The 25,741-nt window shown below is 40.2% G+C and overlaps 1 protein-coding gene across 33 annotated transcripts in view; it reads left to right on the top strand.

Annotated features, from left to right (window-relative positions):
* PBRM1 (polybromo 1) overlaps window positions 1–25,741 on the top strand; it is a 149,618-nt gene that overhangs the window by 89,746 nt on the left and 34,131 nt on the right. For all 33 annotated transcript variants that reach the window (XM_032290133.1, XM_032290135.1, XM_032290114.1 and 30 more), the window contains 4 exons: window positions 12,733–12,918; window positions 14,150–14,307; window positions 14,970–15,233; window positions 23,187–23,332. In XM_032290133.1, the coding sequence (XP_032146024.1) occupies window positions 12,733–12,918; window positions 14,150–14,307; window positions 14,970–15,233; window positions 23,187–23,332 (754 nt within the window). The remainder of the gene's footprint in view (window positions 1–12,732; window positions 12,919–14,149; window positions 14,308–14,969; window positions 15,234–23,186; window positions 23,333–25,741) is intronic.

The following is a 25,741-nucleotide window of genomic DNA, read 5'->3' as shown; positions in this document are numbered from 1 at the left end:
ATCAGGGAAATGCAAATCAAAACTATCTTATTATCATCTTATTACCCAGATAGAATGGCTATTAATAAGAAGACAGTAAGTAGTAGATGTTGGCTAGGATGCAGAGAAAAGGGAACTGTTATATACTGTTGGTAGGAATATAAATTACTACAGTTACTATGTGAAACAGTATGGAGATTTTTCAAAATAATAAAAATAGAACTATATGATCCAGCAAGCCTACTACTAGGTGTTTATCCAAAGGAAAAGAAATCAGTATATCAAAGGGATACCTGCATTCACCCATTTATTGCAGCACTATTCGCAATAACAAAGATACAAATTCATCCTAAGTATGCATCAGTGGATGAAAGCATAAAGAAAATGTGGTATGGAGGCCGGGCGCGGTGGCTCAAGCCTGTAATCCCAGTACTTTGGGAGGCCAAGGCTGGTAGATCACGAGGTCGAGAGATCGAGACCATCCTGGCCAACATGGTGAAACCCCGTCTCTACTAAAAATACAAAAAATTAGCTGGGCATGGTGGTGCGTGCCTGTAATCCCAGCGACTCAGGAGGCTGAGGCAGGAGAATTGCCTGAACCCAGGAGGCGGAGGTTGCGGTGAGCCGAGATCGCGCCATTGCACTCCAGCCTGGGTAACAGGAGCGAAACTCCGTCTCAAAAAAAAAAAAAAAAAAAAGAAAATGTGGTATGTATACACTGGAATGTTATTTGTCCATTAACAAGAATGAAGTCACGTTATTTACAACAACATGGATGGAACTGCAGATCATTACCTTAAATGTGCCAGACACAGAAAAACAAATTTTGCATGTTCTCACTTACATGTGGAAACTAAAAACATTGATCTCGTGGAGTTAGAGAGTAGAATGATTGATACCAAAGACTGAGAAAGATGGATGGGGTACAGATGAAAAGAGCAGCAAACATGGAGTTAGATAGAAGGTGAAAGTTTTAATGTTTGACAGCAGAATATGATGACTATAGTTAGCCACAATGTATTGAATGTTTCAAAGTAGCTAGAAGAGAGAACTTGAAATCATCCTGACACATAGAAAGGTTACTCAAGGTGATAGTTACCCCAAATACCCTAACTTGATCATTACACATTCATGCAACAAAATGTCACTTGTCTCCTGTATTTATATTATGTATCAATGAAAAAACAAAAATCGTGATTGCATTTAATATCACTGAAATGCACACTTTACATTGGTTTAAATGGCAGATTTTGTTATTAATTTTTTATCACAATTTAAAAATGTGTTTTAAAATAATACATCCATGAAATGTTAATGTTTTTATAAAAATATTTTTATCATATACAAGTGAGATTGACAGTAAAATTTTTTTTAATTTGATAGGCATTTTATTATATACCTGTTGACCCTCTATATGTTTATAGCTAGATAGGAAGAACAAGTTACTTGTGTTGAATACTACTATAGGCTGACTATAATTAACAATTTATTGTATATTTTCAAATAGCTAGAAGAGTGGATTTTGAGTCTTCTCAACATAAAGATATGATAAATGCTTGAGGTTATAAATATGGTAATTACCCTGATTTGATTGTTTGGTTTTGATTTTTTAAGAGACAGGGTTTCTCCATGTTGGTCAGGCTGGTCTTGGACTCCTGACCTCAGGTGATCCACCTGCCTCGGCCTCCCAAAGTGCTGGAATTACAGGCATGAGCCACCGTGCCGGTCCCAACCCTGATTTGATTGTTATACATTGTGTGCATGTATTGAAATATCACACTGTACCCCATAAAAATGTGTAATTTTTTTTTTTTTTTTTTTTTTTGGTGTGTATATGTGTTTGATGGGATCTCATTCTGTCACCAAGGCTAGAGTGAAGTGGCACGATCATGGCTCACTACATCCTCGACCTCCTTAGCTCAAACAAGCCTCCTGCTTCAGTCTCCTGAGTAGTTGATACTAGAGGCATGTGCCACACTAGGCTAATTTTATTTTATTTTATTTTAGAGATGGAGTCTCGCTCTGCTGCCCAGGCTGGAATGCAGTGGTGCAATCTCAACTCAGGGGAGTTTTCACCTCCCAGATTCCAGCAATTCTCTTGCCTCAGCCTCCTGAGTAGCTGGGATTCCAGGCGTGCACCACCACACCCAGCTAATTTTTGTGTTTTTAGTAGAGATGGGGTTTCACCATGTTGGTCAGGCTGATCTGGAACCCCTGACCTCAAGTGATTGGCCCAACTTGGCCTCTCAAAGTGCTGGGATTACAGGTGTGAGCCACTGCACCTGGCCTAATTTTTAAAATTATTTGTAGAGACAGAGTCTTGCTGTGTTGCCCAGGCTGGTGTCAAGCTCCTGGGCTCAAGGGATCCTCCCTTCTCAGATTCTCAAAGTGCTGGGATTACAGATGTGAGCCACATGATGATTATATGTCAGAGAAAAATAACAAAAGCCCAAAAAGTGGTATGTTCATACAATGGAATATTATTCTACCATAAAAAGGAATGATATTTATGCTATGTAAATGAACATTGAAAACCTTATGCTAAGTGAAATAAGCCAAAGTGAAAAGGACAAATACTGTATGATTATACTTTTTTGAAGTATATAGAATTGGCAAATTCATGGGGATGGAAGGAAGAATAGACTTTGCCAGGGGCCAGGTTGCAGAGTGGAGAAATGATTGTTTAGTGATTAGCGTTTCTGCTGGGGGTAATGAAAAAGTTTTGGAAATAGTTTGTGGTTATGGTTGCACAAGACTAAGTATAATTATTGTCACTGAATGGTATACTTAAAAGTGGTCAAATTGATAACTGTTTTGTATTATATGTTTTACTACAATTATTAAAAACTAATAATATACCAAAAATCATTGAACTTTAAATAGGTAAATTATGTGGTATGTGAATTATATCTCTATGAAGTTGTTTTCCATTCAGAGAAATATTAGAATACAAAGTTGAAGAAGTCTCCCAAAAGTAGAATAACAGCAACAGAAATAAAGGAAGAAAAAGATAACTGAAAGATCAGACCAGAATTCAAATAACTGTAGGACATAATTCCACCAAGCTGTCTGCCATTGTATAATAATGTTTCCCTTCCTTTCACTTTTCAATAACATCTTTGTCAGCCCTTCCGAGCCTTCAAATTGACAAATCTTTAATGTCCAGCTTTCTACTAACAGTCTAGTTGAGGCAGTCTAGGCTTTTTTTGTCACGCTTCTCAAAATTCTTCCAGTCTCTGCTCACTGCCTAATTCCAAAGTCACTTCCATATTTTTTAGGTATTTGTTACCACAGCATCCCTGTAATAGGTACCAAAATCTCATCTAAATATTATCAGCTCAAAAGTTCCAAATTTCATCATCTAAATTGTCTAAACTAGGTATATGAGTCAGGATCTGGGTATGATCTATTCTAGGACACAATTCCTTTCTGTGAGGAACTGAAAAATTAAGAAAACAAGTTCTCTCTCTTCTTAAAATACAATGATGAGAGATGCGTGAGCTAAGTTCAGGACATTTCTGTTCAAAAAGGAAAAATGGTAGAAAATATCACCGATTCCAAGCAATTTTGCAATCCAGATGGGCAGAATCCATTGGGTTTCTAGGCCTAATAATATTCCTCTGCAGCTCAATACTCTATGAATCTTTCTTTTTCATGAAAGATAGCACATGTTTGTAACTAAGTAGTTTTATCAACTTGTTTCCTATTTCTAGCATTTTGGGGCCTGGACAGCCTTCTTGTATTCTGTGCTCCCGTAAGCCAGCTGAAACCACCTGTACTCCCAGCACTTTGGGAGGCCAAAGCAGAAGGATCACTTGAGTCCAGAAGTTCAAGACCAGCCTAGGCAATAAAGCAAGACCCTGTCTACAAAAAATAATAACTAGCTAGGTGTAGTGGGTACACGCCTGTAGTTTCAGCTATTTGAGAGGCTAAGGTGGGAGGATCACTGGATCACTTGAGCCCAGGAGTTCGGGATTGCTGTAAGCTATGATCTTGCCACTGCCCTGAAATCTGGGTGAACTCTGTCTGTAAAAAACAAAAAGAAAGTTCTGATCTCTCTTTCCCTTTCAGTACAACTGACAGTGTTACTGTTGGCATAAAATTCTCAAGAGCCTTATAGATCTGTTGTATATTCACTTGATTAATCAATTGCTAGATAGCAAGTTTCACCAAAATTGGCAGAACTTTTAAAATATATATATATAATGCCAAGAAGCAGGAGATGGAGCAAAATGGCCAAGTAGAAGCCTCCACCAATTGTCCTCCCCACAGGAACATCAAATTTAACAGTGTACACACACAAAAAGTACCTTCATAAGAACCGAAAATCAGGTAAACACTCACAGTCCCTAGTTTTAACTTCATATCACTAAAAGAGGGTAGAAAAGACAGTTTTTTTTTTTTTCTTTTGAGACAGAGTCTAGCTCTGTCACCTAGGCTGGAGTACAGTGGCACAATCGGCTCACTGCAACCTTCACCTCCCAGGTTCAAGCGATTCTCCTGCCTCACTCTCCCAAGTAGCTGGGACTACAGGTGCCTGCCACCATACCTGACTGATTTTTTTATTTTTTAGTAGAGACAGGGTTTCACAGTGTTAGCCAGAATGGTCTCAATCTCCTGACCTCGTTATCTGCCCTCCTCAGCCTCCCAAAGTGCTAGGATTACAGGCCTGAGCCACCGTGCCTAGCCGAAAAGATAGTCTCTTGAATTGCTAGCACCACCCTTCTCCCATACCCCAGCAGCAGCCATGTGGCACAGAGAATCCTTGTGCTTGTGGGAGTTAAAACACAGTAATTATGGGATTTGTATTGGAACTAAGCAACACCAGGCGGATCCCATCCAATGCCCACAGAGGGAACATTCAGGCCAGCCCTCACCAGAGGAGAATTGTCCAACCCAGTGGTCAGAACTTGAGTTCCAGCAAGCCTTGCCACTATGTGCTAAAGGGCTCTGGGGTTCTAAATAAACTTGAAGGGAAGTATAGGCCACAAGGACTACAACTATTAGGCAAGTCCTAATGCTGTGCTAGGCTCAGAGCCAGTGGACGTAGGGGGCATATGACATGGTGAGACACCAGCAGGGTAGCCAGGGGAGTACTTGTACCACCCCTCCCCAACCCTGGGCAGCTCAGAAAAAGATTTCTTCCTTTCACTTGAGAGGAGAGGGAAGAGTAAAGAGGTGTTTGTTTTGCAACTTAGATACCAACGCAGCCACAGCAGGATAAGACACTGGCAGAGTTCTGAGGCACCCATTCCAGGCCCTAGATCCCAAGCAACATTTCTAGATATCACCTGAGCTAGAAGGGAACACACTACCTTGAAGAGAGGAACTCGGTCCTGGTAGAATTCATCACCAGCTGACTAAGGAGCCCTTGGGCCTTGAATAATCAGTGATAGTAGCCAGGTAGTACACACTGTGGGCCTTAGGTGAGACTCTGAGACATGCTGGCTTCTGTACCCCAGCACATTCCCAGCTATCGTCAATGGGGAGAGACTCCTTCTCTTTCCACTTGAGAAAAGCAGAGGGGAGAGTAAAGGGGACTTAATCTTGCCGCATAGGTACTCCCTTGGCCACAGCGGAGTAGAGCACAAAGAGGACTCTTCTGGGGGATCCCTGATTCCAGGCTTTGGCTCTTGGATGGCATTTCTTGATCTCTCCTGGGTCAGAGGGGAGTCCACTATCCTGAATGGTGAGTCCCAGCCTTGGCAGCATTCATCACAAGCTGACTGAAGAGCCCTTAGCCCTTGAGTATACATCAACAGTAACCTGGCAGTGTTTCCTGTGGGCTTGTGGCATTGGGGGCCATGGAGGGAGACTCTTCTGCTTTTGGAAAGGGGAGGGAAGAGTGAGAAGAACTTTGTCTTATGACTTGAGTGTAAGCTCAACCGCGGTAGAATAAAATACCAGGTAGATTTCTAAGGTTTCTGAATCTAGGACTTGGCTCCTGGAAGGTATCTCTGGACCCACGGAGAACTTGCCACCCTGAAGGAAAGTACACAGCCTGGCCAACTTTGCCACCTGCTAATTGTATAGCCCTAGAGCCTTGAGTGAACAAGGGCAGTAACAGCAGATATAATGAAAACTATAAAAACATTGATGAAATGAAGAGGACAGAAAAAAAATGGAAAGATATTCTACGTTCATGGATTGGAAGAAGTGGTGTTGTTAAAATGTCCATACTACCCAAAGCAGTCTACAGATTGAATCCAGTTTCTATTAAAATACCGATGACATTCTTCACAGAAATAGACAAAACAATCCTACAATTTATTTTTTATTTTTTTGTTTTTGAGATGGAGTCTTGCTCTGTCACCAGGCTGTAGTGCAGTGGCACAATCTCAGCTCACTGCAACCTCTGCCTCCCAGGTTCAAGGGATTCTCCTGCCTCAGCCACCTGAGTAGCTGGAACTACAGGCATATACCACCACGCCCAAGCTAATTTTTATATTTTTAGTAGAGACAGGGTTTCACCATATTGGCCAGGATGGTGTCTGGACCTCGTGATCTGCCTACCTGGCCTCCCAAAGTGCTGGGATTACAGGCGTGAACCACCACGCCTGGCCACAATCCTGCAATTTGTATGGAACCATAAAAGACTGAAAATAGCTAAAGCTATTTTGAGCCAAAAGAACAAAACTAGAGGAATCACATTACCCGACTTCAATTTATATTACAGAGCTATAGTATCTTAAACAGCATGGTACTGGCATAAAAACAGACACACAGACCAATGGAAGAGAGTGGAGAACCCAGAAACAAATCCACAGATCTGCAGTGAACTCACTTTTGACAAAGGTGTCAAGAACATATATTGGACAAAGGGCAGCCTTTTCAATAAACAGTGCTGGGAAAACTGGATATCCATATACAAAGCAATGAAACTAGCCCCCTGTCTCTTGCCATGTACAAAAATCAAAATGGATTAAATATTTAAATCTGACACCTCAAACTATGAAACTACTGAAAGAAAACTAGACTGGGCAAAAATTTCTTGACGAATACCCCACAGACACAGGCAACCAAAGCAAAAGTAAGTGAATGGGATTACATCAAGTTAAAAAGCCTCTGCACAGCAAAGGAAACAAAGTGAAGGAAAACCCACAGGAAACAAACACCCACAGAATGGGAGAAAAATATCTGCAAACTATCCATCTCACAATGGATTAGTAACCAGAATATATAAGAAACTCAAGCAACACCTTAAGAAAATCTAATAATCCAATTAAAAAGTGGGCAAAAGATCTGAATATACATTTCTTAAAAGAAGACATACAAATGGCAAACAGGTATATGAAAAGGTATTCAACATCATTGATCGTCAAAAAAAGACAATGAGATATCATCTCACCCCAGTTAAAATGGGTTTATCCAAAAGCCAGGACCTGAAACCAGTTCCCCAGAGTTAGAGCACACAGTCCAGGAGTCTTGAGCTGAGCCTTGGCCCCCTAAAATCTCCTAGAAACGAAGCCCATCAACTGAACCCATGCTCAAACATCCAAGGTCATAAAATAGGGTAAAAGAATGAAAAAGAAAAACAAAAAACAGCAACTTTAAAGATTGAAGAAACATTAGCCCACAAAGATGAGAAGGAATCAGCACAAGAACTCTGGCAACTCAAAAAGCCAGAGTGCCTTCTTTCCTCCAACATCGCAATTAAGGAAATTCAGAGAATCCCCACAGAATAATTCACAAGACCATCTCCAAGACACAATCATCAGATTCTCCAAGGTCAAAATGAAAGAAAAACTAATAGGTCACCTTCAAAGGAAGTCTAAAAGGCTAACAGTGGACCTGTCAGCAAAAACCCTGCAAGCCAAGAAGAGATTGGGGGCCTATATTCAACATTTTTAAGGAAAAGAAATTCCAACCAATAATTTCCAGCCAAAGCAAGCTTCATAAGCAGAGGAGAAATAAGGTCCTTCTCCCTCAAGCAGATGCTGAGGAAATTTGTTAGCACTATACCTGCCTTACAATAGCTCCCAAAAGAAGCACTAAATATGGAAAGACTGTTATCAGACACTACAAAAACAAGTATATAGACCAATGACACTATAAAGCAGCTATACAAACAAGATTGCTTCCAGCTAACAGCACAATGACAAGATCCGATCCACACATCAATACTGACCTTGAATGTAAATGGGCTAAATGCCCCAATTAAAAGACAAGAGTGGGAAGCTGGATAAATAAGCAAGGTCTAATGGGATTCTGTCTTCCAAGAGATCCATCTCTCATCCCATGAGACCCATATGACACCCATAGACTCAAAATAAAGAGATGGAGAAAAGTCTGCCAAGCAAATGGGAAAACAGAAAAAAGCAAGGGTTGCAATCTAATTTCAGACAAAACAAACTTTAAACCAACAAAAACCAAAAAAAACAAAGAAGGGCATCACTTAATGGTAAAGGGTTCAGTTCAACAAGACTTATCCTAAATGATATATGTACACAGCACAGAAGTACCCAGACTTGTAAAGCATGTTCTTAGACACCTTCTGAGAGACTTACACCCCCACCCAATAAAAAAGAAAAAGGTCCGGGTACAGTGGCTCACGCCTGTAACCCCAACACTGTGGGAGGCCAGGGCAGGAGGATTGCTTGAGCCTAGGCTTTCAAGACCATCCTGGGTAACACAGCAGGACCTCATCTCTTAAAAAAAAAAAAAAAAAAAAAAACTCCCACACAACACTGGGAGACTTTAACACCCCACTGACAGTATTAGACCATCAGAGCAGAAAATTTACAATGATATTCCAGAACTGAACACAACACTGGACCAAATGGACTTGATAGACATCTACAGAACTCTCCACCCAAAATCAACAGAATATACATTCTTCTTATTACCACATGGCACATACTCTAAAATCAATCACACAATTGAACAATCCTTAAAAATATTATATTTGTTATATGTTAAAAATATTATGTGTTAACAATCCTTAATAAAACAATCCTTAAAAAATGCAGAAGAAGCAAAATTATACCAACCATTCTCTTTGACCACAACACAATAAAAATAGAAATCAAGACTAAGAAAATCACTGAAAACCATACAATTATATAGAAATTAACCAACCTGCTCCTTGATGACTTTTGGGTAAATGATGAAATTAAGGTAGAAATCAGGAAGTTCTTTGAAACGAATGAAAACAAGACATAACATACCAGAATCTCTGTGACACAGCTAAGGCAGTGTTGAGGGAAATTTATCACATTAAACACCCATATCAAAAAGGTAGAAAGGTCAGTGGCCAGGCACAGTGGCTCACGCCTGTAATCCAAGCACTTTGGGAGGCCAAAGAGTGGATTGCCTGAGGCTAGGAGTTTGAGACCACCCTGGCCAACATGGCAAAATCTCTACTAAAAGTACAAAATTTAGCCAGTTGTGGCAGTGTATGCTTGTAGTCCCAGCTATTCTGGAGGCTGAGGCACAGGAATCACCTGAACCCAGGAGGCAGAGGTGGCAGTGAGCTGAGATCGTGCCACTGTGCTGCAGCTTGGGTGACTGCGCAAGACTGTTTTTGAAAAAAAAAGAAAAAAAGCTGGAAAGATCTCACATTAACCTAACTTCATAACAGAAAGAACTAGAAAAGCAAGAGCAAACTAACCCCAAAGCTAGCAGGAAAAAAAAGAAGTAATCAAAATCAGAGCTGAACTGAAGGAGACTGAGACAGGAAAAAACATTCAAAAGATGAACAAATCTAGGAGTTGGTTTCTGAAAAAATTAGTAAGATAGACACACTAGCTAGACTAATAAGAAAAGAGACAAGATCCAAGTAAACACAATTAGAAACAACAAAGCGGATGTTGCCACTGACCCCTCAGAAATACAGATAACCATTGAGACTATTATCAACACCTCTATGCACACAAACTAGAAAATCTAGAAGAAATGGATAAATTCCTGTACACATACACCCTTCCAAAACTGAAACCAGGAGGAAATTGGATCCCTGAACAGACCAATAACAAGCTCTGAGATTGAATTAATAATGTATAGCTTACCAACCAAAAAAGGCCCATGGCCAGGCAAATCCACAGCCAAATTCTAGCAGATACACAAAGAAGAGCTGGTACCATTTCTACTGAAACTATTCCAAAAAACTGAGGAAGAGGGACTCCTCCCAACTCATTCTTTGAGTCCAGCATTATCTTGATACCAAACCTGGCAGAGACAACAGAAAAAACTTTAGCCCAATAGCCTTGATGATCATTAATGTAAAAATCCTCAAGAAAATAACTAGCAAAACAAATCCAGCACCACATCAAGTAGCTAATCCACCATGGCCAAGTAGGCTTTATCCCTGCGATGCAAGGATGCAAATCAATAAATATGATTCATCACATAAAAAGAAATAAAGATGGCCGGGTGTGGTGGCTCATGCCTGTAATCCCAGCCCTTTGGGAGGCCAAAGAGGGCAGATCACCTGAGGTCAGGAATTCAAGTCCAACCTGGCCAATGGTGAAACCCCATCTCTACTAAAAATAAAAAAAATTAGCCAGATGTGGTGGTGTGCACCTGTAGTCCCAGCTATTCAGGAGGCTGAAGCAGGAAAGTCACTTGAACCCCACAGGCAGAGACTATGGTGAGCCAGGATCGCACCACTGCACTCCAGCCTGGGCGACAGAACGAAACTCTGTCTCAAAAAAAAATAAAGCCACGCCTGTAATCCCAGCACCTTGCGAAGCCAAGGCAGGTGGATCATGAGGTCAGGGGTTCAAGATCAGCCTGGCCGTGATGGTGAAACCCCGTGTCTACTAAAAATACAAAAATTAGCCAGGCATTGTGGTGGGTGCCTGTAATCCCAGCTATTCAGGAGGCTGAGGCAGGAGAATTGCTTGAACCTGGGAGGTACAGTTTGCAGTGAACCGAGATGGTACCACTACACTCCAGCCTGGGCATCAGAGCAAGACTATCTAAAACAAAACAAACAGAACTAAAGACAAAATCGACATTATTTCAATAGGTAGAAAGGCTTTTGACGTGTTAAAAACTCTAAACTAGGTATTAAAGGAACATACTTCAAAATATTAAGAGCCATCTATTACATAGCCATCCCCAACACCATATTGAAATGACCAAAAGCTGGAAACATTTCCTTTGAAAACTGTCACAAGACGAGAATGCTCTCTTCCACCACTCCTATTCAACACAGTATTGGAAGTCCGCGCCAGGGCAGTTAGGTAAGAGAGAGAAATGAAGGGCATTCAAATAGGAAGAAGGGAAGTCAAACAATCCATGTTTGCAGATGACATAATTCTGTATCTAATAAACCCCATAGTTTCAGCCCAAAAGTTCCCTCAGCTGATAAACAACTTCAGCAAAGTGTCAGGATACACGATCAGTGTACAAAAATCACTAGCATTCTTATACACCAACAGCAGCCAAGCCAAGAGCCAAATCGGGAACGCAATCTCATTCACAATTGCCACAAAAAGAATAAAATACCTAGAAATACAGCTAACCAAGGAGGCGAAAGATCCCCACAATGAGAATTACTCACTGCTCAAAGAAATCAGAGATGACAAAAACAAATGAAAAGATATTCCATGCCCTCGGATACAAAGAATCAATATCCTTAAAATGGCCATCCTGCCCAAAGCAATTTACAGATTCAGTGCTAATCCTATCAAATTACCAATAACATTCTTTACAGTACTAGAAAAACTATTTTAAAATTTAGATAGCCAGGCCCGGTGGCTCACTCTGTAAATCCCCGTGCTTTAGGAGGCCGAGGCGGGCAGATCACTTGAGGTCAGGAGTTCAAGACGAGCCTGGCCATGTCCCTGTCTCTTCTAAATACAAAAAATGAGCTAGGCCTAGTGGTGTGGGCCTGTAGTCCCAGTTATACTAGGGAGGCTGAGCCAGGAGAATATCTTTGAACATGGGAGGTTGCAATGAGCTGAGATTGCACCACTGCACTCCAGGCTGGGTGACAGAGTGAGATTTCATCTACAAAAAGAAAAAGAAAAAAGGCATTTAATGTTGTTTCAGAAGAATAAATAAATAACATTTAAAATGCTTATTCTTAGCTCTTCCATTTATGGGAAGTTAACCTAAGGAAGTAATCAAAGATTTGGGCAAAGCTTTATCCTCAATAAAAACCCTATGATATTTGCAAATGATAGCTTGTACTGGAACTATTAATAAGTTTTACTTAGCAAAAATAAAAGACACTTTGAAAAGCATTTTCTCTCAGGACAAGTGTTCATGATATATTAAATATATGTAGTTTATAGTATATTGTAGAATATATGTATTCTATATTTCTTCAATTCTAAGACTACGTTAAATGTGTCATATTCATATAATAACTGTTGTGAAATGAAACACATTCAGAAGTATTAAAGTGGAGATGAAGTATATCAGAGATTATCTCTAGAATTAATTTGAGATGACATATGTGCTTCTTTGTGCCTTTCAATGTTACCCAAAATGACCCCATGATCATATATTAGTAAGGTGATGTTTTTATTCTATACATCCTTTGTATACTTATATATTCATTTAAATTAATGGTGGCTGTAATTCAGAAATACAATTTTGGGTAGGGGCTATTTGGAATGTGAAGATCATACTATTGCTGATTCCTGCCTTGAATGTTGCAAATGGAATTAAATGTATTATTAGCATGTGTTGTTTGAATCCTACATCTGACTCCAGCATCCCTTTTTGGAGTACCTTTTTCATTTATTTATTTACTTACTTACTTACTTACTTATTATTTATTTATTTATTTATTTACCTAAGAAGCTGAAAAGAGTGAAGATTCCTCTGGTGCTGCAGGCCTCTCAGGCTTACATCGCACATACAGCCAGGACTGTAGCTTTAAGAACAGCATGTACCATGTTGGAGATTATGTCTATGTGGAACCCGCAGAGGCCAACCTACAGCCACATATAGTCTGTATTGAAAGACTATGGGAGGATTCAGCTGGTAAGATTGTTTTAAATCAAAGAACAATTTAGTGAGATATGAGTATTTGACTCCTCCTTGCTCCTCAGGGAAGAAAATTTTAACTCAGACTTTTTATGCCTTTCCATAATAATTGTTCAATATATCAATAAATGTTAGCAAGCACCTATCATATGAAAAACATAGGACCTATTGGGCAAGTATCACAATTGAGTCAAAAGAAACACAACTTCTTAAAGTCTGGTTGAGATTCATTCATTCAATTGATACTTACTGAAAACATATTTTGAGTCAAACTTTAGGTAGAATGACAGAGATTCAGAAGAACAAAAAGCTCATGTTTTTTCCCCTGCAAAACTACTCTAGTAAGGAAGATTATGAATAAAAAAGAAATTATTATAGAATGATGTGCCTTGGCTTAGAATTTGTTTTCAAAAAGGCTTTCCAGAACAATTGCCTGTAAATTGAAAACTGGAGTATGAATAGAAGTTAATGAAGCCAAAAGCTGGTGGAAATGTGATGCAGGCAGTCCAGTTCTTTGAGCTGCCTATTACATGAAATATTTTTGTATTCCTTCACCAGAGAGCTAAATATGTCCTTCAGTAGTATCTCTATATCCTTACTAAAGTGCACAACTCTAGGTAAGTACTAACCAGAACTGAGTGGAGCAGGTCTCATCACCTGTCCTCCTCATTATATATTTTATACGGCTTTTAATATGAAGAAGAACCCGGGCAATATGGCAAGATCCCTTCTCTATAAAAGTTGAGAAAATTAGCAGGGCATGGTGGCATTTGCTTGTGGTCCCAGCAACTTGAGAGGCTGAGGCAGGAAGATCACTTGAGCCCAAGAGGTTATGGATGCATAATATATATAGAGAGAGGAGAAAGCATGCATTTTTTAGGTCTCATTGCACTTTATTATTTTAGAGTATTATTTCTCCTATAGATAATTATATTAAGAAACTGTAGCATAATAAGCACAGTGCTAGGTTCAGGTCATGGCAGAATGGATTGATGGTGTATTTCCTAATTTTGCAAAGAATATGTGATTTCTGAGCTGGCAACAGTGATACACACTTGTAGTCCCAGCTACTCAGGAGGCTGAGGTTGGAGGACCACTTTGGCTCAGGAATTCAAATTCAGCTTGGGCAACATAGTGAGGCGCTGTCTCTTTAAAAAAAAAAAAAAAAGTGATTTCTGTTAACAATGATTCTCTTTCTCTTCCCCCTCCCTCACTCCCCATTTTTGAGGTGAAAAATGGTTGTATGGCTGTTGGTTTTACCGACCAAATGAAACATTCCACCTGGCTACACGAAAATTTCTGGAAAAAGAAGTTTTTAAGAGTGACTATTACAACAAAGTTCCCGTTAGTAAAATTCTAGGCAAGTGTGTGGTCATGTTTGTCAAGGTAAGAAACTCATTAAACCCAAAAGTATCACTCATTCCCTAGGAATAAAATTTTAAAACACAGAAAATACTGATATTTACAAAATTAGGAATTCTGTTTTAAACTATTTTTTAAGCAGTGTCTATATAGCTAAATGTAATGATTTGGGAAGAAATTAAACTGAACATGGTTATGAAAGATGACTTGCTGCTTACACTATTTGGCTATAATGCAATTAGGTTAAGTTTTTAATATTGCCAGGCTAATTTTTAAGTATGATGTTTTTTTGAAAGATAATCATTACAAATTTTCAGTTTGGTTTGTAGCTAATTATGTGTGCTTTTTGTGTATATGTCTGATACAAACACATGATCCCTCTTCAAAGCTTTAAGGAACATTATAGCTATATGAAATGTTCCTACATTTTAAAAGAGCAATTGTAAGCTAAATGGAATTATTTGTTTTTATAATTTAAAGAATTTGTATCTAATAAGCCTATTCTGTAGCCAAGGAAATACTTCTAAATCTCTAGTCATTTATTATTTTTTGTTAACTGACAGAAAGTCTGATCAGTTTAGCTTTTGTTTGTGTGGTTCGTTATTTGCTTTTTTCTTTTTTTTTCTCTGATTGTTTTTCAGTAAATCCACCTAATTAGTTTTATTCTTGTCTCCCCCACCCCCCAGGAATACTTTAAATTATGCCCAGAAAACTTCCGAGATGAAGATGTTTTTGTCTGTGAATCACGGTATTCTGCCAAAACCAAATCTTTTAAGAAAATTAAACTGTGGACCATGCCCATCAGCTCAGTTAGGTTTGTCCCTCGGGATGTGCCTCTGCCTGTGGTTCGCGTGGCCTCTGTATTTGCAAATGCAGATAAAGGTGATGATGAGAAGAATACAGACAACTCAGAGGACAGTCGAGCAGAAGACAATTTTAACTTGGAAAAGGTATGCAGGTGCTCCCTTTGGCAGCACATATACTAAAACTGGAAAAGGTATGCAGAAAATAGCCACACAGAAAAAAAAATTACATCTCAAAATATCTATTCCAGAAAATAAATGAATAAAGTATTCAAACTCCGAATTAGAAAGAGTAACAACACAAAACCTTAAGCAAACAGAAAGAAGGAAACCATAACAAAAAGAAATTTACACTTTGAAAACAGTACATTAGAATTTAAAAGGAAATCAGGCTGTGTTGCATTGGCTCATGCCTCTAATCCTCTCACTTTGGGAGGCTGAGACAGGCAGATCACCTGAGGTCAGGAGTTCGAGACCAGCCTGGCCAACATGGTGAAAACCCATCTCTACTAAAAATATAAAAATAAGCTGGGCATGGTGGCGCGTGCCTGTAATCTTAGCTACTTGGGAGGTTGAGGCGGGAGAATCACTTGAACCTTGGAGGTGGAAGCTGCAGTGAGCCAAGACCATGCCACTACACTCCAGCCTGGGCGACAGAGTGAGACTCCATCTCAAAAAAAAAAAAAAAAAAGGAAGCCGGGCATGGTGGCTCATGCCTGTAATCCCAGTACTTTAGGAGTTTGAGGTGGGCAGGTCACTGGGTCAGGAGATCAAGACCAGCCTGGCCAACATGGTGAAACCCTGTCTCTACTTAAAAAACTACAAAAAGCAACCAGGCGTGGTGGCACATGCCTGTAATCCCAGCCACTCCAGAGGCTGAGGCAGAAGAATTGTTTGAATCCGGGACGTGAAAGTTGCAGTGAGCCGAGATCGTGCCATTACACTCCAGCCTGGGCAAAAAAAATAATAATTTAAAGGTAAATCTAAGAGCTATTTTCCAAGTCCAGTGAGATAAACTGCCACCTATCGAATAATGAGAAAAGAATAGGGTTCAGCTCAGACATAAAATGTGGAAGAAGGCCAGGGAAGGTGGCTCACACCTGTAATCCTAGCACTTTGGGAGGCCAAGGTGGGTGGATCACCTGAGGTCAGGAATTCGAGACCAGCCTGGCCAACATGATGAAACTCCATCTCTACTAAAAATACAAAAAATTAGCTGGGTGTGGTGGCAGGCAGCTGTAATCCCAGCTACTTGGGAGGCTGAGGCAAGAGAATTGCTTAAGCCCGGGAAGTGGAGGTTGCAGTGAGCCAAGATTGCACCATTGCACTCCACCTTGGGCCACAAGAGTGAAACTCCATCTCAGTCAGTCAGTCAATGTGGAAGAAATATAAAGACTGTACATTTCTGCTAGTATGTTTGAAAATCTGAATAAATGGCTGATGGTCTAGGATATTACAAATTACCAAAATGGAATCAAGAAGAGATACAATACAGAAATGTACAACATCATGAAGAAATTTTTTTAAGTATCATAGAACTGACTCCAAAGAGTACTGAGGTCAGACAGTTCCATAGGTGGCTTTTTCTTTTTTCTTTCTTTCTTTCTTTTTTTTTTTTTTTTTGAGATGGAGTATCACCCTTTTGCCAAGCTGGAGTACAGTGGTGTGATCTCAGCTCACTGCAACCTCCACCTCCTGGGTTCAGGCGATTCTCCTGTCTCAGCCTCCCAAGTAGCTGGGACTACAGACCCATGCCACCACGCTCAGCTAATTTTTGTATTTTTAGTAGAAAAGGGGTTTCATCATGTTGGCCAGGATGGTCTCGGTCTCTTGACCTCATGATCTGCCTGTCTTGGCCTCCCAAAGTGCTTGGATTACAGGTAGGTGACTTTTTTTTTTAAGGGTCCTATGATTATTATGCTGTTTAAACTGTTTCACAGCATGGAGAACAAGAAATTTCCAGTTTGTTTTGCAAAGCCACAATAATCTTGATTCCACATCATGAAAAATGGAAACAAAAAACTGCAACTCAGTCTTATTCATATATATTGATGCCAGAATTACTTGGGGAAAAAAAGTAAGTGAAATGAAATTACTTCTTTGAGAACAACATAATCAAGAAGTGGGAGTTTATTCTAAGGATTCAAGAACTGTTCAAAGTTAGGAAAATCTTTGAATTTCATTTATTATTTCATTAGATGAAGGAAAAATTATTTGGTGAAGAATGCATCTTGATTTTTTAAAAGTGTTTCAATAGGTATTTCCTCAAGTGTGATTTTTAAAAAATTCATATTTGTGTCTCAAGCCTAAAGCCCATAAAACAAATTCCTTTTTAAAGTTGCACACTGGACAAAGCAGCTTGCTGTCCTACTGTTACTTAATATTTTTCTGAAGTTAGCCAATGTAGTTAGATAAACAAAAGCAGTAAAAATATTGACAATAAAGAAGCAAGAGGACAGGTGTGGTGGTTCACACCTGTACACTACAAAAAGTGTGTGGTGCACACTCAGTACTACAAAAATGAGCAGAGGCCCAAATAGCCCAAAATCCTAGCACTTTGGGAGGCCAAGGCAGGTGGATCACTCGAGTCCAGGATTTTGAGACTAACCTAGGATCGTCTCTATAAAAAATGTGAAAATTAGCCAGGCATGGTAGCACACGCTTGTACACCCAACTACTTGGAGGGCTGAGGTGGGGGTATCTCATGAGCCCAGGAGGGGCAACAGAGCACTCCAGCCTGGGCAACAGAGCGAGACTTTTTTGCAAATAATTAGGGGAAATGAACTGGAAAGGTTTGGAAACAGAAAATTTAGCAAGTAGAAATTTCAAAATCCATATATTAAATGAACAGTCTTCTTATATGAACTAATAAGACTTTTGAAAGTAAAGTGAAAGTGTTGAATATACTTTAGCAAATGTTAGAAAAATCTTATGGAAGAAAATATCCAATTCACACTAACAACAAAATACATTAAGAAATAGCCTTAACAAGGAATGTATAGAACCTCTAGGAAAAAAATTTACCGAAGGACATAAAAGACTTGCATAAATTGTTTTTGAAACTTGACAAAATTATTCTAGCATTCTTATTAGAATAAATATGTGACAGTCACCAGAAAAGAAGGGGGGAAAGGGCATGAAAGAGAGCTTTGCCCTTTGACAGCGAACTGAGGTATTTTTTTTTTTAATTTAAAAATTAGAGAGCTTTGCCCTGCCAGATGTATTCAATTTTATAAAACTACAGTTAAAAAACAAAACTGAAGCCTGGTACAGTGTCGCACGCCTGTAATCCCAGCATTTTGGGAGGCCAAGGCGGGTGGATCAGTTGCAGCCAGGAGTTTCAGACCACCCTGGGCAACATAGCAAGACCTTGTCTCTACAGAAAAATTTTTAAATTTTATTTAATTTAGAAAATGGTTATTTACCTATAATTTTTTTCAATAATTTGGAATAGACAGCAATTTCTGTGCATTATATAAAACCATTGATTGTTTTATTGATTTATGATTGAAAATATAAGTTTAATGAAACAGTCTAGGGACTACTGTTTCTAATATGCAAAGAACTCTTTGGAATCTGGTGGGGAAAGTAGCACTACAGAGTGAGCAGAGGCCCAAATAGATAAATTACAGAAGGGAGGCAGCCGAAAACATGTATAATAATTGTATAATGCCTGACAGGATGGCAAGAGTTGAAAAGGCTGATAGGCCAGTCAAGGTGGCTCACGCCTGTAATCTCAGCACTTTGGGACGCTGAGGTGGGCAGATCACAAGATCAAGAGATCAAGACCATTCTGGACAACATGGTGAAACCCTGTCTCTACTAAAAACTACGAAAATTAGCTGGACATGGTGGCGTGCACCTATAGTCCCAGCTACTTGGGAAGCCGAAGCAGGAGAATCTCTTGAACCTGGGAGACAGAGGTTGCAGTGAGCTGGGATCGTGCCACTGCACTCCAGCCTGGCAACAGAGCAAGACTCCGTCTCAAAAAAAGAAAAAAGAAAAGACTGATAATACGTATAGCCTGGTACAGGATAAGACCATACACACTTTTATCCTGTTGGTGTCTTTTGTTTTTTTTTTTTTTGAGATGGAGTCTCGCTGTTGCCCAGGCTGGAATACAGTGACGTGATCTCAGCTCACTGCAACCTCTGCCTCCTGGGTTCAAGTGATTCTGCCACCTCGGTTTCCTAAGTACCTGGGATTACAGGCATGCACCACCACACTCAGTTAATTTTTGTATTTTTAGTAGAGACGGGGTTTCACCATGTTGGCCAGGCTTGTCACAAATCCCTGACCTCTGGTGAACCGCCTGCCCCGGCCTCCCAAAGTGCTGGGATTAGTGGCATGAGCCACTGCACCCAGCCCTATTGGTGTCTTTGACCCACCAGTTTGATGCCAAAGAATGTGCTCCAATGATAGTACTCAAACAGGTGCTCCAAAGGATTCTCAATAAGAGGCAACATCACCTATTTATAAAAGCATAAACCCTGACTGGACACAGTTGCTCACCCTTGTGATCCCAGCACCTTGGAAGGCCGAGGTGGGCGGATTACCTGAGGTCAGGTTAAGACCCGTATCTACTGAAAATATAAAAATGAGCTGGGCATAGTGGCACAGGCCTGTAATCCCAGCTGCTTAGGAGGCGGAGGCAGGAGAATCGCTTGAACCCAGGCAGCAGAGGTTTCAGTGAGCCCATTATGCACCACTGCACTCTAGCCTGGGTGACAGAGCGAAACTCCATCTCAAAAAAAAAAAAAAAAAAAAAAAGAATTTAATGAGTTGTCATACAATCATATAATGTAATACTCTGCAGCCAGTGAAAGGAATAAAGTATATGGCTGTAGCCGTACAACCATAAATGTGCCCAGTCTTATGTGATCCTGAAAACTAAACAGAGTTAAGCCTAGTTAATACTTGGATGTGATTCTACTTGTACCAGGTGCTACAGGTTTAAGGGGAAAAAAAGTAATTTACATATACCAATGTGAAAACAACATAAAAAACTATATACTATATACTAAACCAGGTGATTGTTTCTGAGGTTGGGTCAGGAAAGACTTTTATATTTTAAGTTTTGCATGCTCTAATGTTTTAATTATTTCAAACAAATGTATAAAGTCAGGAAAGATAGAGTTGTAAAATTGTTAATGTGAAAACTGGAAAAATATGGAATTCTTAGTGTCGTAGAGAAAACATCGATTTTAATGTCCTAACAGTATTGTGTTAGAAAGGAAGCATGGGAAAGAATGTGATTTTTTAAATATTTTACCAGTATGGGATTGTGTGGGAATCATAAAATAATTTCTTTTAAAATGAGAATTGTCCGGTCAGGCTCGTGGCTCACACCTTAATCCCAGCACTTTGGGAAGCTGAGGCGGGCAGCATGGTGGCAGGCGCCTTTAATCCCAGCTACTTGGGAGGGAGAGGCAGGAGAAACACTTGAACCAGGGAGATGAAGGTTGCAGTGAGCTGAAATCACACCACTGCACTCCAGCCTGGGCAACAGAACAAGACTCTGTCTCAAAAAAAAAAAAAAAAAAAAAAATTATCAGTGGAAGCCAGCATGATAATTAACCTAGATATTTGGAAGTCCCTAGGAACTCTCTGTATATGAGTTACTTGGTCTTTGTGGTCTCATATCTTTATTTTAATATTACATGACCAAGACAGGTCATTCAGGAACTCTTTTCTTTTTTTGAGACGGAGTCTCAGTCTGTCACCCAGGCTGGAGTGCAGTGGTGGGATTTCGACGCATTGCAACCTCCCCATCCCAGGTTTAAGTGATTCTACTGTCTTTGAGTAGCTGGTACTACAGGCACATACCACCATGGCCAGCTAATTTTTGTCTTTTTGGTAGAGATGGGTTTCTACTGTATTGATCAAGCTGATCTTGAACTTCTGACCTCAGGTGATCCACCTGCCTTGGCCTCCCAAAGTGCTGGGATTACAGGCCAGAGCCACTGTGCCCAGCTGGAACTTCTTTCAATAATAACTTTAGAGTAGAACCCATTCCTTAAAAGAAAAGGTATTATTAATCTCATGGGTTGTTTTATTCACAGCTTCCACTCTCATATGACCCTTTCCCATCATATATATGGAACCTCTCTGATTTCTTTTTTTTTTGAGACAAGGTCTGTCCAGGCTGAAATGTAGTGGCACAATCTCGGCTCACTGCAACCTCTGCTTCCTGGGTTCAAGCAATTCTTATGCCTCAGTTTCCTGAGTTCCTGGGGCTAGAGGCACACACCACCATTCCTGGCTACTTGTTGTATCTTTAGTAGAGATGGGGTTTTACCATGTTGGCCAGTCTGGTCTCGAACTCCTGGCCTCAAGTGATCTGCCTGCCTTGGCCTTCCAGAGTGCTGGGATTACAGGTGTGAGCACTGTGCCCGGCGTTCCCTCATTCTTAATGATTTTCCAAGAATACCACTTCAGTATCACATTTGAAGTCATAAAAATCAGAATATTAAATTACTTGGACATTGGAGGGACATTGGAGGGTTTTTTTTTTTAAGTGCGAAGTTGAGATATTCACCAGAAGATGCTATAGAAACTTGGAGTCACTGGAGTTCCCTCAGCTATGTATGTTTTGGAGTTAATATATTTATAACATCTCGCCCTGTGCCCATTGTCTGTTAGGTTCTCAGTAAATGGTGGTTCTTCTTTACCATATTTACATTAGTTGAAATATCTTCCTTTTGCTTTTTCTTTTTTAGTCAGGACTATAAAACAACAAAAATAATTATGTCTGTTAAGTGGTTGTTATGAGTCAAGCATTTTTCTATGTACTTGAGCATGGATTATGTCACTTAAGCTTCCTAACAATCCTGTCTGGTGTCCACACTATCATTGTCTTCATTTTACAAATGAGGAAACTAAGGCATAAGAGGTCAGGTAATTTGCCCAAGGTTATAGCAGTCAGTAGGTAACAGATGCCGTAATTTATTAAATAACAGAGTGTGTTTATGTCACAGAGGCTATGCTATTCCTTTCCTTGTTGGAACAAATCAAAATAGTAAACATTTTAAATCTATCAGTTGTTTTTTATGGTTTCTTTTTTTTGAGACAGGGTCTTACTTTGTTTCCCAAGCTGGAGTTCAGTGGTACAGCCTCTGTTCCCTGCAAACTCTGATTCCCAGGTCCAAGCAGTCTTTCCACCTCAGCCTCCTAAGTAGCTGTGAATACAGGTGCATGTCACCAAGGGCAACTAATTTTTAAAATTTTTTGGAAATGAGGTCTCAGTATATTGCCCAGGCTAGTCTTGAACTCCTTGGGCTCAAGCAGTCCTTCCACCTTGGCCTCCCAGAGTGTAGGGGTTATGACATGAGCCACTATGCCTGGCCTAAGTCTATCAATTGTTAATGTTAAGACATTAAGGGAACTCAGTAAATGTGATAGAAAGGAAGCATGTGTAGAATTTGTGCCTTATACTCTAGTAATGCATTAATGAGTCTGCTTTTAAATACTGATAAATCCTCTCCAGTTTTTTTTTTTTCCTAAAGGCTGTGGGAATTGAAGACAGGAGAAAGACAGGATAAAAACATCTTGGGATAATATTTTAGGAAAATTAACTAGAAATGTAAAATAGATACTTGATAAGACTTAGTTTATTTCAACAATCTAATTTTTTGGTTTCCTAGCCTCCTTCAAAGTTTCTATTTATGTGTTTTTTTGTTTTAATTTACTTTTTTGTGTGTGTGACAGGGTCTTGTTCTGTCACCCAGGCTGGAGTACAGTGGTGTTATCCTAGCTCACTGCAACCTTGACCTCCCAAGCTCAAGTGATCTACCCAACACAGTCTCCTAAGTAGCTGGGACTACAGGTGTGCGCTACCGTGCCTGATTAATTTTTTAATTTCTCTTTTTAGTTGAGATAGGGTCTCACTGTGTTGCCCAAACTGGTCTCAAACACTTGGGCTCGAGCAATTCTCCTGCCTTGACCTCCCAAAATGCTGAGATTATAGATGTAAGCTGTTGCACCTAACCAATAGTTGTTTTTTCTTTTTAGTTAATGTGAAAGAATGTCTGCTTTCCTTTCTTACCTTCTCTATTTCTTGATTATCAGCTACCTTTCTTCAGCCAGTTTTCTTTACAACAGGAAAAAGAAGATGTCCCTGTGGAAATGTCCAATGGTGAACCAGGTTGCCACTACTTTGAGCAGCTCCATTACAATGACATGTGGCTGAAGGTTGGCGACTGTGTCTTCATCAAGTCCCATGGCCTCGTGCGTCCTCGCGTGGGCAGGCGAGTATCATTCAAATAGGGAAGATGAGGTTGAATCCAAGCAATCTGGACCCAGTAGAAATTAATCACCCTTCTGATGAAGACACAGTCCTTCTGGCAATTTCTCCAGCTTCTTCTCACACCGCATTCCCTTCCAACCACACTTTCTTCTTTAAATTACTCCCATGGGCTCTTTTGTTTTCTTCCACTATTTACAGAACTCTCAGCTCAGAAATCTCCCTGCCTATTTCATATGGTAAACTCCTTTAACATAAATTTGAAATGGCACTGCCTTAAAAGGAAGTCTTTCCTGTCCCCTGCAGACTGGGTTAAGTCTCCCTGTTGCACACTCTCAGAGCACCACATATTTCCTTCTCCTTAGCATACGTATCACAGATTGGTGTTCATTATGTTATTGTCAAATCATAGTGCATGAAACATAGTAGGGGCTCAGATATTTGATGAACAAGTAAATGACAAAAGAATGACAGTATGGTTGGATGGCAAACACAGCAGAGTAATATAGGGTTGGGCAGGAGAGGATACTGGTTAAGAACAGTAGTTGGTTCCCTGAGTCCCAGCTCTGCTAGTTTTAGGTCCTTAAGTGAATGATTTACCCCTCCGGGCTTCAGTTTCCTTCTCATATCTGTTCATCATTCAGTAAGCATTTATTCCGACTGTTTACCAGGCTCTGAGGATACATTAATGAATAAATGTTTTGTGGAGCTTTTTTCTAGTATGAAGACAACAATAAACATCTTGAGTAAGTAAAGTATATAGTATGTTAGATTGTAATACATGCTGTAGAAAAAATAGAGCAGGACAGGGGGAGAAGAGGGTCCGTGGTTGGAGCAGGGAGAATAGTTTATATAGGCCTCACAGAGAAGTCAGCAGCTGAGCCAACACTTGAAGAAACTGATGAGTAATGTGAATATCCAGAGAGAAAAGATTCCAGGTAGTGGGAACAGCCAGTATAAACACCTGAGAGAGAAGTATGCCAGCCTGTTTGTTACTAGGAGAGTGAGCTATTCATGAGTTAGTAAGAGATAAGTGCCAGAGGTAGGGTCCACATCACATAGGGCCTCAGAGACCATTATAGGGACTTGAGCTTTTACTGAGTTTCATGGAGTGCCATCTGATTGTTTCAAGCACCAGAAGTGACATTTGATTTAGATCTTAGTAGGATTGCTCTGCCTATTTGGTATTGAGAATAGACCATAAAGAGTCAAGGTAGGCCAGGCACAGTGACTCACATCTGTAATCCCAGCACTTTGGGAGGCTGAGGTGGGTGGATCATGAGGTCAAGCGTTTGAGACTAGCCTAGGCAAGATGGTGAAACCCCGTCTCTACTAAAAATACAAAAAAATTAGCCAGGCATGGTGGCACATGCCTATAGTCCCAGCTACTAAGGAGGCTGAGGCAGGAGAATCACCTGAACCCAGGACGTAGAGGTTGCAGTGAGCCAAGACCACGCCACTGCCCTCCAGCCTGGGCGACAGAGTGAGACTCTGTCTCAAAAAAAAAAAAAAGAGTCAAAGTAGAAGCAAGGAGATCCATCACCTAGGAGGTGGTTGCAATAATCCAGGCAAGAATGACGCTGCTTGAGACCAGGGTGATTGCACAGGATAGTATTTTGAAGGTCAAATTAATAGTATTATTGAAAAATGGGATGTAGGATCTGAGAAAGATAAGTCAGGGGTGACTTCTGTTTGTAAGCCTGAGGATCTGAAAGGGTACGGTTATTATTAACTGAGATAAGTACAATACTTCATATGAGGAATTACGAGAACATGGGACAATAATAATGTCAGCTTTTTGGGTTGGTTGTCAAGAATACTGGCTTTCATCAAATTCTCAAGGGATGAAGGGGTACTAGATCTCTTTTTTATTTATTTATTTTTTTGAGACAGTGCCTGGCTCTGTCACCTAGGCTAGAGTGCAGTGGCATGATCTCAGCTCACTACAACCTCCACCTCCTGGCCTGAAGCCATCTTCTCAGCCTCCCAAGTAGCTGGGACTATAGGTGTACACTACCATGCCTGGCTAATTTTTGTATTTTTAGTGGAGATGGGGTTTCACCATGTTGTCTAGGCTGGTCTTGAACTCCTGAGCTCACAGGATTTGCCCATCTTGGCTTCCCAAAGTGCTGGGATTACAGGTGTGAGCCACTGTGCCCAGCCAGGGGTATTAGATCTTTTTTTGAGACGGAGTTTCGCTCTTGTTACCCAGGCTGGAGTGCAATGGCGTGATCTCGGCTCACGGCAACCTCCACCTCCTGGGTTCAGGCAATTCTCCTGCCTCAGCCTCCTCAGTAGCTGGGATTACAGGCACGCGCCACCATGCCCAGCTAATGTTTTGTATTTTTAGTAGAGATGGGATTTCACCATGTTGACCATCCTGGTCAACATGGTGAAATCCCATCTCTACTAA

This window comes from Sapajus apella, unplaced genomic scaffold (genome assembly GCF_009761245.1).
Source record: "Sapajus apella isolate SASKATOON/1434 unplaced genomic scaffold, GSC_monkey_1.0 scaffold23, whole genome shotgun sequence".
NCBI lineage: Eukaryota > Metazoa > Chordata > Mammalia > Primates > Cebidae > Sapajus > Sapajus apella.
Note: the sequence above shows the minus strand (reverse complement) of the source record. Positions and strands in the feature narration are given on the sequence as shown.